This window comes from Leucoraja erinacea, chromosome 1 (genome assembly GCF_028641065.1).
Source record: "Leucoraja erinacea ecotype New England chromosome 1, Leri_hhj_1, whole genome shotgun sequence".
Lineage (NCBI taxonomy): Eukaryota > Metazoa > Chordata > Chondrichthyes > Rajiformes > Rajidae > Leucoraja > Leucoraja erinaceus.
In genome coordinates, this window is record NC_073377.1 from 152,545,654 (window position 1) to 152,562,830 (window position 17,177).

General features: G+C 42.9%; 1 protein-coding gene across 4 annotated transcripts in view; it reads right to left on the minus strand.

Annotated features, from left to right (window-relative positions):
- The window catches only part of fstl5 (follistatin-like 5), a 740,079-nt gene that overhangs the window by 26,443 nt on the left and 696,459 nt on the right, over nt 1–17,177 (minus strand). For all 4 annotated transcript variants that reach the window (XM_055646031.1, XM_055646038.1, XM_055646027.1 and 1 more), the window contains one exon: nt 16,365–16,489. In XM_055646031.1, the coding sequence (XP_055502006.1) occupies nt 16,365–16,489 (125 nt within the window). The remainder of the gene's footprint in view (nt 1–16,364; nt 16,490–17,177) is intronic.

Sequence of the window (17,177 nt, forward strand, 5' to 3'; positions counted from 1 at the left end):
CGGGAAATATATGCAACACTCTCTGTCTGGTTTAAGGTCCAATACAGGTTCAACATAACTTCCCTACTTTTCAATTCTATCCCTTTGGAAATAATCTTTTGGAGCTTGGTCTAGTCATTTTTATATTCTCGTGCTAACGCTCTTAACTTTTGATGATCTTTTGTATATTTGTACAAGTCTTTCACTTTCCAAATAGTTAATGATCTCGCTATTGTTTTTAACCATATTTTCTACCTTGTTCTGGACTTCATTATTTCCCCATGCTATAAACATATGAATCTCCTCCTATTAATAGCTGAATGCACTTGCCGTGGTTGATTTCTTTATGAATTTGGTCATTTTGAATTAGATGGAGAAAAAGTGTTTGGCATTTCTTTTCCCAGAATGAAATGAAATCACCATATAGGTCCTGTTTATTGTGCATTGATAGAAACATGTAAAATTCTTAAGGGATTGGACAGGCCAGATACAGGAAAAATGTTCCCGATGTTGGGGGAGTCCAGAACCAGGAGTCACAGTTTAAGAACGGGGTAGGCCATTTAGGACTGAGATGAGGGAAAACTTTTTCACCGAGAGAGTTGTGAATCTGCGGAATTCTCTGGCACAGAAGGCAATGGAGGGCAATTCACTGGATGTTTTCAAGAGAGAGTCAGATATAGCTCTTAGGATGAACGGAATCAAGGGATATGGGGAGAAAGCAGGTACGGGCTCCAGATGTTGGATGATCAGCCATGCTCAAAGGGCTGAACAGCCTACTTCTGCAGCTATTTTCTATGTTTCTATAAAACAATCAACCAACTGCTATTTTTGAGAAGGTTACACAGAAAAGCTGGAGAAACTCAGCGGGTGCAGCAGCATCTATGGAGCGAAGGAAATAGGCAACGTTTCGGGCCGAAACCCTTCCTCAGACTGATCGGGGGTGGGGGTAGGTGGGGACAAGAAAGGGAAAAGGAGGAGTAGCCAGAAGGCTGGAGGGTGGGAGGAGACAGCAGGGGAGCTGAGGAAGGGGAGGAGACAGCAAGGACTAACAAAATTGGGAGAATTCGATGTTCATGCCCCGGGGGTGCAGACTCCCCAAACGGAATATGAGGTGCTGTTCCTCCAATTTCCGGTGCTGCTCGCTGTGGCCATGGAGGAGACCCAGGACAGAGAGGTCGGAGGCGGAGTGGGAGGGGGAGTTGAAGTACTGAGCCACCGGGAGGTCAGCTTGGTTATTGCGGACCGAGCGGAGGTGTTCGGCGAAACGATCGCCCAACCTCCGCTTGGTCTCACCGATATAGATCTGCTGACATCTAGAGCAGCGGACGCAATAGATGCTTCCTGTAAGGACTCCATCCCCTACTTCCTCCGTCTACGCCGCATCTGCTCCACGGATGAGGCGTTCCACACCAGGACATCTGAAATGTCCTCACTATTCAGGGAACGGGGGTTCCCCTCCTCCACCATAAATGAGGCTCGCACCAGGGTCTCCTCCATACCCCGCAACACTGCTCTCTCTCCCCATCCCCGCACTCGCAACAAGGGCCGAGTCCCCCTAGTCCTCATCTTTCACCCCACCAGCCGTTATTTCCAACGTAACATCTTCCCATCTCCCCTCATATCTGCCTTCCGCAAAGACCGCTCCCTCCATAACTGATTCCCTCTCTTTCCCTTGCAACCGCAAGAGATGCAACACTTGTGAACCAGCTAGCTGTAGCCTCCGTCAGTTTCGCGCTCATCAACGTAACCCCCAATGTATTTTTAATTAAGAGCGTTTTCAGGTGCGACAGACAGTTTCCAACCTCATTCCGCTGCTCTAGATAAGGCTAGAATAAGCAAGCTTCCCGTGGCTCAGCACTTCAACTCCCCCTCCCACTCCGTCTCCGACCTCTCTGTCCTGGGTCTCCTCCATGGCCACAGCGAGCAGCACCGGAAATTGGAGGAACAGCACCTCATATTCCGTTTGGGGAGTCTGCACCCCCGGGGCATGAACATCGAATTCTCCCAATTTTGTTAGTCCTTGCTGTCTCCTCCCCTCCCTCAGCTCCCCTGCTGTCTCCTCCCACCCTCCAGCCTTCTGGCTACTCCTCCTTTTCCCTTTCTTGTCCCCACCTACCCCCACCCCCGATCAGTCTGAGGAAGGGTTTCGGCCCGAAACGTTGCCTATTTCCTTCGCTCCATAGATGCTGCTGCACCCGCTGACTCCAGCTTTTCTGTGTAACCTTCGATTCTCCAGCATCTGCAGTTCCCTCTTACGCTATTTTTGAGAACATAGGCTTGCAATGGGAGTTTCCCTTTTTGCTTTAGCAATCCTTTGAATCTACAATAAATAGTCATTATGTTTTGTTTGCATGGTGTAAGCAAGCTCTTTCAGAGGTAGATATAACATGAACATACCCGTTATTTAAAAAAATCAGGTTCAATTGATTCTTGAACCAGCTAGCTGTAGCAATGTATTTTTAATTAACATTTACAGTTTTAAAGGCTAGATTTTGCATGCATTGCCTGGAACAGGCAAGATTTGGAGTATTGTGTGCAGTTCTGGATCTGGAGGCTTTAGGGAGGGTGCAGCAGTTTAGAAGAGTTTGAAAAAATGACATGTTGAAGACGTCCTTTGACTATGTAGAAGACCTCCTTTGACCTTCTTTGACTATGTTGAAGACCAGCTTCGACTAACTACGACTAGCTACGACTAACTTTGGGAAAATTGGATACTGAATAGTGGAGAGTGAAGACGACATCCTTCGATCTCCTTCGACTATGATGAAGACTATTTACGACTACCTTAGACTACCCTCGATGACCTACGACTAACATGCCGACCTACTATGACCTTACACGACTAAACCTACGAATAAAAAAAAGTATAGATTTTTTCCATGACGACCATTTTTGACTCGCGGGCATTTTTCAACATTGAAAAATACGCCGCGACCTAGCAGAGGCCTCGAGTACACGGGGACTACGCTCGAGCATGAAGGAGAGTTACAAAGACCTCCTACGACCTCATGTCGAGCATGCTGCGAGTATGAGTCGAGGGCAAACTCGCCAGAACTCGCGGATTAGCTCGCCAAGTGGGACAGCCCCTTAATAATGGTGGGATCGTGAGGCCATAGAAGGTAATGGATACACAGGAGTGTAATTTTCTTCCTGGTATCTAATTTTGCTCTGGTCATTTTAAAACTTTAACATTCACCTACATGTCCAACCAAAAATTCAAACCAAACTACTCGCCTTTGATTTTCATTGAAATCTTATTACTTATTTGATCTAATTCACTGCCTTGCTTGTAAAACCAAACACTTGGCTATATCGATAAAAGACACATGATATTTACTGTGTACAGAATTGGTAAGGCATTGTCAACTTTTACTCTGCTCTCACTCAACTCTACTAAGTGCCCAATAAGGGAAAAAACCCACAATCCAAGATGACTACCTACATTATTGGAGTTTCCACATTACACAGCAATCTAAAAATTTCAGAGGGAAAGTTTAAAAGCATTTTAATTTGTTAAAGGAAAATGTTGTATAAATAAATGTTGTACTTGCATTTTGGGATATATTTTAATTATCAATGGTGGAAAACTAATGGCATGTTTAAAAATTATCCAAGACTAAAGTAAGTCAGATATTATGTAAAAGCCGTCAGTAAATACAGTGTTTATCATGTTTTGCAGGAGAAGAAATGGCTTAGCCATTAAATTGGTACAACACACTCCAGTAACTTCACTATATGAAAGACTGACTCTAAAAGTCATTGTTTTTTTTTAAACTTTTTGGTCTCTGCCTGCAGTGTGTAAAAACATCAGAGTGAATAAGCAGGTAGAACGGTGCCAATTGCTTCACTCCATAGATGCTGCCTCACCCGCTGAGTTTCTCCAGCATTTTTTGTCTACATTTCATTTTTCCATCATCTGCAGTTCTTTCTGAAACAGAGTGAATAAGCAGTCCCTTTCCCTTTACCAAATAAAATTGCACGGTTTAAATGGGAGGTTGATTTTCTATTCGCCTGTACTCCAAAATTCATAGAGAGTAATTTCACTATCCAGATGGCTAATGTGTCCAAACACAAGCACAAAGTTGAATCATTTTTTATAAGTGAGGATTACAGTTACAAATACATCTATAGACAGCATTTTACAAAGAATGGAGTACACGGCAGATGGTGGATAACATTTTACATTCTCTTTGGACTGCACACCCTTTGAGATCACAGACAGAGCTCAACACTGTAAGACTGATTCTTTGACAAGCACTCACTTTGAATGAGTGACTACCAGCAGTATGGAAATGTTGAATAATTCTGACATCTCAGATTGTCTGATCTCAGATTCTGACATCTCAGTACTGTCAAGGTTTAATTAAAATGTTTGTATGGGGTAAAACGGGATGGACTGGAAAACAGGGGGTCTTGATTGTGCGTGGGAGGGAACTGCAGATGCTTGGCCATGATCATGTTGCTTCATTAAACATGTTAGACCCCTTGTAGGGCATATAGTTTGGTTTATTGTTCATTGTCTCGTGTAATGAGGTACAGTGAAAAGCATTTTTGTTGCGTGCTATCAAGTCAGCGGAAAGACCATACATTATTGATAGGATGGTTCAGTTATCTAATAACAGCAGGGGAAAACTGTCCCTGAATTTGGAGATATGTGTTTTCACACTTCTGTACTTGCCTGATGGGCAAGAGGAGAAGAAAGAGGTGGAGCTCATCTTTGATTATGCTGGCAGCCTTGCATCTGCTCAGTATTAGCCAGACTATTAATTGGCTTGGCATTGGGAAGGCTGACATTCATTATCAGCTATTTATCATTCATTATCACTAATCGGTCCCTAAACTGAGTGGCTTGCTGGCCAATTGCAGAGAGCTATTAAAAATCATCAACTTTGATGGTACATAAAAATGCTGGAGAAACTCAGCGGGTGCAGCAGCATCTATGGAGCGAAGGAAATAGGCAACGTTTCAGGCCGAAACCCGATTGAAGTTGTACCTAGACCAGGATGGGCGGACATCTGGGAACAGAAGGGTTTTACGACATTAAAGAGGAGACACGAGAGACACGCGAGACTACTGATTTTGGAATATTGTGGAATACACAAATTGCTGTTGGAGCTCAATGAATCAGACAGCATCTGTGGATAGAAACAGACAGATGACGTTTTCCATCCGGACCCCGTTTCAGAATGATTGTTTCTTGGTCATTGTTATTGATACTAAATTTTCATTCCAGATTTATTTAATTAGTTTGAATTAAATTCCCCAGCTACCAATCTGAGAATCAAACTGATGCCTTCAGTTCAGGGATCCCAGTTGCTGGATGTCTGTGTAATGACTCGAACATTGTGCAGCAATGCCCATCGTTTGAGTGTAGTTACAGTGTTTTTATTTTAACTGGGTATGTGTGGGGAAACTTTTAAAATCTTTTCCCTGTAAGGAGGACCCGACCTTTTCCCTGTCAGGTCTCCATTGTCGTTGGGGCCTAGCACCGTGGAGCGGCCTCCAACCGGAACGACCTGGGGCTCCAGTCGCGGAGCCTGCGGACTACTCACCATCGCGGAGCTGGCCGAGTTCGGAACGGGAGGAGCTGTGGTGGCTCGTGGCTGCGGCCCAACCCTGGAGAATCGGAGGCTCCAACCGCCGGCTCGGTGGACGGTGACATAGGGAGCTCGCGGGTCCCTAGTGGGAGACCGCTTTTTTTGGAGCTTTTTTTGGAGCTTCTGCAACGGCAACTTCTCACGCCCGAGTTGCGGGGTTGAAAATTACCTGGAGCGGGGCCTTACATCGCCCGGCGCAGCTTTAATGGCCGCGGGACTTGCTACCGCCTGCCGGGGGGGCTCCAACATCAAGACCCGGAGTGTGGCCTTGCATCGCCCGGCGTTGCTTTAATGGCTGCGAGACTTATTTACCATCGGGGGCTTTGACTTTGACATCGGGAGGGGAATGGGGAGTGCAGGGGAGAGATAAGACTTTGCCTTCCATCACAGTGAGGAGGAGATTCGCTGTGATGGATGTTTGTGTAACTTATGTTGTGTCTTGGTTCTTTTTCTTGTTTGTATGACAGAAGAAACCAAATTTTGTTTGAACCTCATTGAGGTTCAAATGACAACAAATAAATTGGGTCATTGTATCATCTCACCTTCGTAAATTCATATCCATACAGGTAGCTGCAGGAACCAACTCAGCAGGTTAAACATATTTTAAAGGGTGCTTGGTTTGTACCAGTGGCTACAAAGGCCTCGGTGGAAGAAGTTGCAAAACAAATTAGATAGCATAAGATACAAAGTGCTGGAGTAACTCAGCGGGGCAGGCAGCATCTCTGGAGAGGATAGATAGGTGATGTTTCGGTTTGGGATTCTTCTTCGGACTGATTGTTAATGGGGGGGTGGCAAGAAAGCTGGAAGAGAAGAGGAACAGGATAAAGCCTGGCAAATTATAGGTTGAACATCGGAACAAAAAGCTGGAGTAAATCAGTGGGTCAGACAGCATCTGTGGAGATAAGGAATAGGTGACGTTTTGGGTCGAGATTAAGAGTCAGTGGAAAGGGAAATGAGAGATATTGTATAGATGGTGGTATAGAGAGATGCAGAACAAATGAATGAAAGTTATGCAAAAAAGGACCGATGATAAAGGAAACAGGCCATTGTTAGCTAGGGGTTAGGTGAAAACGAGTTACAGACAATGAAGCTCAACAAGATGCCTTTGAATGGTACAACGACTTTGGTGGGCGAAGGATGGAGAGAGAGGGGATGCAAGGGTTACTTGAAGTTAGAGAAATCAATATTGATACCGCTGGGTTGTCGGCTGCCCAAAGAAAATATGTGTTGTTCCTCCAATTTGCATTTGGCCTCATCTGACAACGGAGGAGGCCCAGGACAGAAAGGTCAATATGGGAATGAGAAGTGGAATTAAAGTGTTTGGCAACCGGGAGATCAGGTAGGTTTAAGCGGACTGAGCGAAGGTGTTCAACGCAACAATCACTCAGTCTCCATTTGGTCTCGCCGAGCCCACACCTTGAACAACGGATACAGTAGATGAGGTTGAAGGAGGTGCAAGTGAACCTCTGCCTAATCTGAAAGGACTGTCGGGCATAGGGACAGGTGTTGCATCTCCTGCGGTTGCTGGGGAAGGTACCTGGGGAGGGGGTGGTTTGGGTGGGAAGGAATGAGTTAACTAGGAAGTTGCAGAGGGTACGGTCCCAGCGAAAAGGCGGAAAACGGGTGGAGATGGGAGATCTGGATCCCATTGGAGTTGGCGAAAATGTCAGAGGATTATGTGCTGTATGAGGCGGTTGATGGGGTGAAAGGTGAAGACTAGGGGGACTCTGTCTCTGTTGCGATTGGGGGGGAGGGGGAGCAAGAATGGAACTGCGGGGTACTTAGGAGACGTGTGAGGGCCCCATCTGTGATAGAAGAAAGGAACCCATTCCCTGAAGATTGTGGACAGGTCAGATATCCTGGTATGGAATATCACATCTTTGGTAGACATAAAATGCTGGAGTAACTCAGCAGGTGAGGCAGCATCTATGGAGAGAAGGAATTGTGGTCAATTCCTTCTCTCCATAGATGCTGCCTAGATTGTGGACAAATCCTTCTCTCTATAAATGCTCCCTCACCCATTGAGCTACTCCAGCATTTTGTGTCTACCTTCGATTTTACCAGCATCTGCAATTCTTTCTTTAAACACCTGCGAACATGTGGCGACCATGTGGGGACTGCAGTCGCCTAAAAAGTCGCCTAAGTGGGATAGTCCCATTACTCCAGCTTTTTTGCGTCTATCTTCGGTAATGGCGTAGATCAGCTTGTGAGTGGCAGTTGAAATGCATAAAGGTATCTTCAGCAACAAATTGTGAAGTACATGGTCCATTTTCTTTTCTCCCCGAGGTCCTTTCTGTTCAAAGAAGCCAGACGCCAGTCAATTGATTTATCACACATGGATAAAGCAAAGGCTTTGAAATAAGACAACAGTTATAGTGCTGATGTTTTGAGGCAAGCAGCATTTGTTTCCTAATAACCTGCTGAAAGATGGTCAGTTTAGGTTTCACTATCACAAGTGTGTTACTCCTGACGTCATTACAGCCTTGGTCTAAACACAGACCAGAACTTAAGTCCATGGGTGAAGAGATATCAAGCAGCCTTTGACTGAGTGAAGTGTCAGGGATCCCTGATAAAACTGAAGTCATTTGGAATCAAGGGAATCCATTCCACTTGCTCATGTCATGCCTTGTGAAATGGAAGATGGTTGCAGTTGGTCAATAACAGTGCATTGCTGCAGGATTTCCCCCCCGGCAGTGTCGACAGGACGGTGATGAAGAAAGTCAAAAACATCAAAATTGTGAGCATGCATGCATACTCGGAACATTTGTCCTGGGCCCAGCAATAAAAAAGAAAGTCCATCCTAATGCCTCTACTTTCTACGAAGATTGAGGAGATTCGGTATGTGCAAACAAATACTCTCAAATATACTTCTGCAAGTGTACAGTAAACAGCGTATTGACTGGTCGCATCACGGCCTAGTTCGGCAACTCAAACGCACAGGAATGAAGAAGACGGCAAAAAGTGGTGAACACTGCCCAGTCCATCACGGGTACTGAACTCCCCACCATCAAAATAGTCCACTGGAATCGCTGTCTCTAATAGGCAGTCAGCATTACCAGAGACACACAACACTCTGGCCACATTCTCATTTCACTCCTTCCATCAAGAATAAGTTGTAGGAATCTGAAAACTGTAACATCTAGGTTCAGGAGCAGCTTCTTTCCTACAACAATCAGGTGTCAGGGTTATGGGGCCAAGGGAGTTGAGGTTGGGAGGGAGAGATAGTTCAGCCATGATTGAATGACAGAGTAGACTTGATGGGCTGAATAGCCTAATTGTGCTCCTAGAACTTATAAACATACAAACTATTAAACACGGCAACCTCCAAATAAGCTCCAACCTATATAGACCTGGGGGCATTGTTTTTATCTTTGTAATACACCTATATATATATATATATATATATATATATATATGTATGTATATGTATGTATATGTGTGTATATGTGTGTGTGTGTGTATGTGTGTGTGTGTGTGTGTGTGTGTGTGTGTGTGTGTGTGTGTGTAATATGTACACATACACATTAATAGATGTACACACACACATATATAGATTATAGATATACACATATATATGCACAAAAAGCTGGAGTAACTCCGTGAGACAGACAGTATCTTTGGAGAGAAGGAATGGGTGACATTTCGGGTCGAGACCCTTCTTCAGACCTCCTAAATATATATATATATATATATATATATACATACATATCCATACATACTAGGAGTACTAGTATGGGTGTTGTGGGCTGAAGGGACTGGTTTCCAGAGGGCTAGTATGGACATTGTTGGCCAAATGCATTCTTGGGCTGGTGGCTCAGTTACTCAAGCCTGTTGTGCTGACAGCTCATTATTCACAGCTGGTGGGCTGGCAGTTGATTTATGGCTATTCCTTGAAATTCCATTTCAAGCAGGGTACAAGGCCAACAAATTCACGTGCAGTTTCTTACCACTTCAAGCAGGGTGCGAGGCCACCAAATTCAAGTGCAGTTTCATACCATTTCAAGCAGGGTGCAAGGCGACTAAAGAGAGAGAGTTGTGACCTCTCCCCCCTCGATCTTGCAGAGACTGAGCCACGCCCACACTTCTGGGTTTTATAGTCTCTCCCCACACCCACCAGAAGGGGCGTGGCCTTCATGGCGTGATTGACAGGAGAGAGAGTCTCAACATTTTTTAAACACTAAGAACTCTTTAATTTTTCATCGATGGGAAAAATCCTCGGCACCTGATCAGCGGAGGGGGACTGAGTAAGATGGCCAAAAATCACAGTCGTACGTGGTAGCGTTTTTTCTAAAATCAATATAAAGCACAAACAGGAAGTGGTCAAGATTAGAATTTTAATTATATAGAAGGCAAGGCAACTTTAATTTGGTAAGGTAAATTTAGGCAAGGTAACTTTAATTAGGTAAGGCAACTTTAATTAGGCAAGGCAACTTTAATTAGGCAAGGCAACTTTAATTAGGCAAGGCAACTTTAATTAGGCAAGGCAACTTTAATTAGGCAAGGCAACTTTAATTAGGCAAGGCAACTTTAATTAGGCAAGGCAACTTTAATTAGGCAAGGCACCTTTAATTAGGCAAGGCTACTTTAATTGGACAACACAGCTTTAGCAATTCGAAACCAAAGGCAACACAGCATTAGCATTTCCAAACCAAAGGTAACACAGCTTCAGCATTTCCAAACTGTATTTTCAAACCACATTAAGGGCACTGACAGGTCAGTAAAACAACTCACGGTTTAGTAGACATGTGTTCAGTGTCATTCACAGCTCAGACTGAAAGACATGACCCTCTTGCTCCCCCATCTTGCAGAGACTGACTGAGGCACTCAACACTTCTGGGTTTTATAGTCCCTTCGGAAGGGGCGTGGGCTTCAATAGAGAGAATCCCAAAAAATTTTAAACACTAATAACACTTTTATATTAATCGATGGGAAAATCGATGTCCTGCGCAGCGGAGGGGGACTCTGAGCAAGATGGCCAAAAATCACAGCCGTAAATGGCAGTGTTTTTTCAAAATGAATATACAGCACAATAGGAAGTGGTCAAGATCAGACTTTTAGTAATATAGACTAGGCTAAGTGGGACCCGTTTGGTCCCATGTTCACACGGGAAGGCTGGTCCCCCAACACCATATTCCACCTCTCCACCAATTCCAGGATTGGTGGGGGGGGGGGCTTTCTGGAGCGCTAGTATGGGTGTTGTGGGCTGAAGGGACTGGTTTCCACAGGGCTAATATGGACATTGTGGGCCAAATGGATTCTTGGGGTGGCAGCTCAGTCACTCAAGCCTGATGTGCTGGCAGCTCACTCATGGCTGGTAGGCTGGCAGTTGACTCTCAGCTAATCCTTGAAATTAGTTTTCAAACAGGGTGCAAGGCCATCAAATTCAATGCAGTTTCCTACCACCAAGCAGGATTCAAGGCCACCGAATTCAAGTGCAGTTTCATACCACTTCATGCAGGGTGCAAGTCCACCATATTCAAGTGCAGTTTGATACCATTTTCATGCAGGGTGCAAGGCCACCAAATTCAAATGCAGTTTCATACCATTTCATGCAGGGTGCAAGGCCACCACATTCAAATGCTGTTTCATACCATTTCAAGCAGGGTGAACCCAACATAAAACACCACATAAACACCACACTATCAGTTCAGTAGACATTCAGTGTGTTCAGTTGATTCACAGCTCAGACATAGTCGTGACCTCTCCCTCCTCCATCTTGCAGAGATTGAGCCACACCCATGCTTCCGGGTTTTATAATCCCTCCCCCGGAAGGGGCGTGTCTTCATGGTGTGATTGACAGGAGGGAGGCTCTCAACATTTTTGAAACATTAATCACATTTTTATTTTCCATTGATGGGAAGAATCCTCTGCACCTGATGAGCGGTGGGGGACTGAGTAAGATGGCCAAAAATCACAGGCGTAAGTGGTAGTGTTTTCTAACATCAATATACAGTGCAAACAGGAAGTTGTCAAGTTTAACAACCATTTGCTGAGCTTTATTTCAAAGCAACCACCACCACCAACCATTTATTGAGCTTTATTATGAAGCAACTAGCACCAACAACCATTTGCTGAGCTTTATTTCGAAGCAACTAGCACCAATAACCATTTGCTGTGTTTTATTTCAAAGCAACCAAATTTTCATTTTCAAACTACATTAAGGGCACTCAAGGTCAGTAAAGCCACACTCACAGTTTAGTAGACATGTGTTCAGTGTTATTCACAGCTTAGACTAAGCGACATGACCCTCTCGCTCCCCCATCTTGCAGAGACTGACTGAAGCACTCAACACTTCTGGGTTTTATAGTTCCACTGGAAGGGGCATGGCCTTCAGGAGAGAGAATCTCAACATTTTTTAAACACTAATAACTCTTTTCTTTTTAATCAATGGGAAAAATCCTCTTGTCCTGCACAGCGGAGGGGGGCTCTGACTAAGATGGCCAAAAATCAGTCGTAAGTGGCAGCGTTATTTCTAAAATCAATATACAGAACAACAGGAAGTGGTCAAGATCAGACTTTTAGTAATATAGATATATATATCTATATTACTAAAAGTCTGATCTTGACCACTATATATCTATATATTACTAAAAGTTTGCTGTTGACAATAGTGTGTACAGAGTACTATGTTTACATATCTGTTTTGCTGTAAGGATTTCATTGTTCCATTTCGTGACACATGACAATAAAACACTTGACTTTCGAATACATCAAACCATATTCAGCTGCTTCCTCAATGACATCCATTCCATTTAAAGGTCAGAAATCAGGATATCTACTATAAATTGTATAGTTTCAATTCCTCTTACATCTTCTCCAACAATGAAGCTCAAATCTGCAGGTAACTGGACATAAATATTATTCAACCAAAGGGGAAGTGACACTTGCAAGGACTAGTCAATAACAATCACCTCCAACAAAGAATAAACTCTTCATCTTCAATGGCATTGTTATCACCCACATCTTGCTGGTCATTTTGACCAGGAACCTCGTTTTGTCAAACATATAAATATTGCGCCTATAGGAATGAGTGAGTCCCCAATGCATTTCTACAAGTTGTAATCCAGGACCATGACTAAATCTTCTATGTTTGACTGGATGAGTGTAGTTTAAATGATACTCATAAAGTTGTACATCACCAGCAAATGGTATCTTGCTTAACTTGGACCCTGTTTACCACCCTACCGAACCAGTCAATATGACAATAAACAATAGACAATGGGTGCAGGAGTAGGTTATTCAGCCCTTCGAGCCAGCACCGCCATTCAATGTGATCATGGCTGATCATCCACAATTAGTACCCCGTTCCTGCCTTCTCCCCATATCCCCAAACTCCACTCTCCCTCAGAGCTCTATCTAAATCTCTCTTGAAAGCATTCAGAGAACCAGCCTCCACTGCCCTCTGAGGCAGAGAATTCTAGACACTCACAACTCTCTGTGTGAAAAAGTTTTTCCTCATCTCCGTTCTAAATGGCTTACCACTTATTCTTAAGCTATGGCCCCTGGTTCTGGACTCCCCTAACGTTAGGAACATGTTTCCTGCCTCTAGTGTGTCCAAACCCTTAATAATCTTATATGTCCTTCCATCAGTGCCAGACTGTGACTGTCTATGTCCATGCCATCTACAAAATGCAGTTCAGTTAACACTCCTTTGGTATAACTCCAAGAAGCACATGCCAAACCTATGAGCTCCACCACCATGACAATTATTGGTAACAGGCAAAGGTGAACACCACTGCCTATAGGTTCCCTTCAAATTATACACCCATCTGACTTTGAAATAAATTGTCATTCCTTCATATAATGCCCAAAACCCATAATCTATTTGGAATGTGGGACTATTTTCTCCTGAAGGATTGCAGTGCTTTGGGGAGCAGGTTCAACAGGGCACATAAGAACAATTGGAAATGGATCATAAATGCTGGTCTTGTGAACTTTTTTGGCATATACTGCCAAAATCATAAATTATTTAAAAAAAAAGTTAAATTATTTCACATGTATCAACGAGATCATCAAATCCCATCTCCTGCCTTTGACCTCAGACATTGTTCATTGAAATGAACTTGCGACACTCAACCATCAATTCAGGATTGGACTTCAATACACCATCATACTCTCACACACTTACCACTGTTAAATAACTCCCAGCCCAGTTAAATTAGCAGCCTAGCACCAAAATAACAGGCAATACATATTTCAATTACACAACAATATCTTAGCCCCGACTAGTGAGATGGATGTTGCTTTTGAAACTTGACAATGATCAAACTAGCAATCCCTTCCAACAACTGTTAAAAAGTCTTGACCACTGTTGATTTCTGAATACATCAGCAATTACATATGCTTTGATTTTAACTCAACTGCCGATTTTTACCATCTATATTCAAAATACAATCAATTATAAGATAAAATGGTTCAATGGCCCTTTATTATCACTTGTACCGAGGTACAATGAAATTTAATTTACCATACAGTTATACCAAAAAAGCAACAAGATACAAAACTACATAAAAATTTAAACATAAACAGCCACCACAGTGGCGTGTGAGAATCCCCAGGGCACACAGCATAAGCGGAGACCCACAGCCATCAGTTCAATGTCCGGGCCACACACACGCTCCTTCACTGTGATGTGACCAGAGTTGTACCGACCGCTGTCACTCTCTGCAGTCCCTGTCCGCCCGAACAGTCAGAAAGCCGTCCACACTCATACCAGACTCCAGGATGTTCTCATGGAACGATGTCCCTGCAAACATTGAGATCACTGCACTCACGGCAATCCCTCCGAGTTCCCACCAGTGCCGGCAGCACATCTATCTTGTTTTTCGGTGACCTCACATTCCCCACCGTGATGGAAGGAGAATAACTTTTACATTTACGGAAAAAGTCGCATCTCCGTCGAGGGAAGAGATTAAAAAACGTTTCCCCGATCCCCAAAATCATCTTGCCATAACATTTTAATGCACCATGGCTGAGTACAAGGAACTGAAACTGCTGCAATAACTTCATCCATTTTTATCAAAAAGATTGCATGTGCTCATTTTAATTAAAAACACTCATTATATATTTTCCCAGGTGCATGTATGAGAATTTTAACAGCTATATTATGAATTGAATTACCTTGAAACGTTAATTTTAAGCATTTTAAAGAACGCATAAACATCTTTTCAAATAAATGTCATGAACCGCATACTATTTATTACAAAATAAATAATTTTCTTTTGTCTTCAATTAAGAAACTACATATTTATCCAGAATTATTTATGCTGAACTACTATCTAGCTCTTTGATGACCCCCGGACTATACTTGATTGGACTTTGCTGGCTTTATCTTGCACTAAACGTTATTCCCTTATCATGTATCTAAACACTGTAAATGGATCGATGGCCCTAATCATGTATTCTTTCTGCAGATTGGTTAGCACGCAACAGAAAGCTTTTCATTGTACCTGTGATAATCACATGATAATAAACCAAAGTAAACCAAACACCATGAAACGCATGTAGAGAGACCATCAACAATACATGATTTGTCGAATTGTAAAGATGTGACAGTCTGTTTTTCCCACTTTGGGGCCAGGGACAATTCACTATTTCACTCTTCAAAAAGAAAATAACTGGTTCAGGTATCTGAGTTTGGATATCCTTTGCTTTGCCCCAATGTGAGTAGATTAGAAATGACCTATTTCTCATCTAACCCTTGCAATGTCAAGTAAGAAAGCTTAATTCACACCACCCTTGAAATGTACACAATTCTTATGGGGCTCGAGAGAATGGATTTGGAGCTAATGTTCCCTAAATTGGAGTATCCAGGTGACAATCTCAAAATAAAGGGGCAGCCACTCTTTACCCAACGGTGGAGAATCTTTGCAATCCATTAACTATGAGCATTATGGTGGCTCAGCCACTGAACGTATACAAGAAAGAGATCAACATCTTTTAGAAATGAAGAAAACCGAGAAGTTTGTGCTGGGAAGTGGAACCATGTTAAAAGATGAGCCATGATTTTATTGAGTAGGGGTAATAGATGGAACAATGGCGAATGGATTTATGTTCTGAAAGATACATCTATCAACATCTATATTGTGGATGTCTTCTGTTCTCTCTGTAACAGGCCACCTGATTACTTTTTGTGACAGACTGACCTATTTTTCTCCCATTGCCTGGTGTCCATAGAGTCTACTGTGTAAATCAAATGCATTTTCAGTCGTATGACTGGCCAAGGATCTAAAAGGTCCACAAACAACGTGCTCACTGGTGTACACTGTTACTAACCACTATGTGCCACTGTTATCCTGAAAACTGTGGCTCACTCGATGTATCACTCTGCTTGAAGATCAATATATACTGTATATCCATTTTTATCACCAAGCAGAAGAAATGAATCCAGAGCAAAATAAGATTTTAAATCTCCTATTTCTCACTTTAACAAAAAAAAACAAAATCACATGTCTAGTCTATTATTTACTCCTGGATTATATAGGATATCAGTCCCTGCCACTTCATATTGCGCCATTGTCTGACATTGTTTTGTGCTATCATGCTGAAGGACTAATAAAATAAATCTCTTTATGTTCCAAACAAATTTAGTTTGCTGACGAACTATGAGATGTGAGAAAAGAAATCATGAGTGCCCTTCTCGACCGTAAAAATGTTGTCACTGCTCCCTTTTGCTTGTCTTTTATTTCTCCCCCCCCCCCCCCCCCCCCCCCTCTCCTGCACACACACAGAAGCTCCAAGCTGTGAGTGAAATTGCTCCAGCTGTGAGATATACACCCACACACCTACCTGATATGATTAATGATGAGCGTTGTAGATGGAATGAAAAAATCATCCACCCTATCAAACTGTTTGCCGACTGGTTGGGTGTGGATGGTATGATGGGCTGCACTCCCACTGGCCTGATTAATTACCTGTAGAGAAGGAGTTACCAAAATAGAAATTTACTCAACACAAAATGAAACCATGTGAACAATTTTAAAATGACCAGAAATTACTGTCAGTTATTACAATGCTCAGAAATTCATTAAAAGATAGAATGGACTTGTGGGCTTGTGAATTTAAGAGTCTGTGTTTATTCAAATTGCCACACTGCACTCCTTCATGAATTAATACATACATAATGTATTTATCAATAGAAAGACATATGATGTGTTGCTGTCAGTGGTAGATGGGTATTTCATTTAATTTTCTGTTGTTATAATAAAGCTGCAAGCCCTTATAGATGGAATTAATGATCGCAGTGTACTCTGATGATGCATTTTAAAAGCTGTGGAAGTATTTTTTTGAAGATCATGCACAATTAATTAAAATTAAAATTAATTGAAGCTTGAGACTTTTTGATGTTTTTCTTTGCTTAGTTTCGAGATACAGTGCGGAAACAGGCCTTTTGGCCCACCGGGTCCGCGCCGAACAGTGGTCCCCACACATTAATAATATCCTATACCCACTAGGGACAATTTTTACATTTACCAAGCCAATTAACCTACAAACATGAACGTCTTTGGAGTGTGGGAGGAAACCGAAGGTCTCGGAGAAAACCCACTCAGATCACGGGGAGAACGTACAAGCTCCGTACAGATGGCACCAGTAGTAAGGATC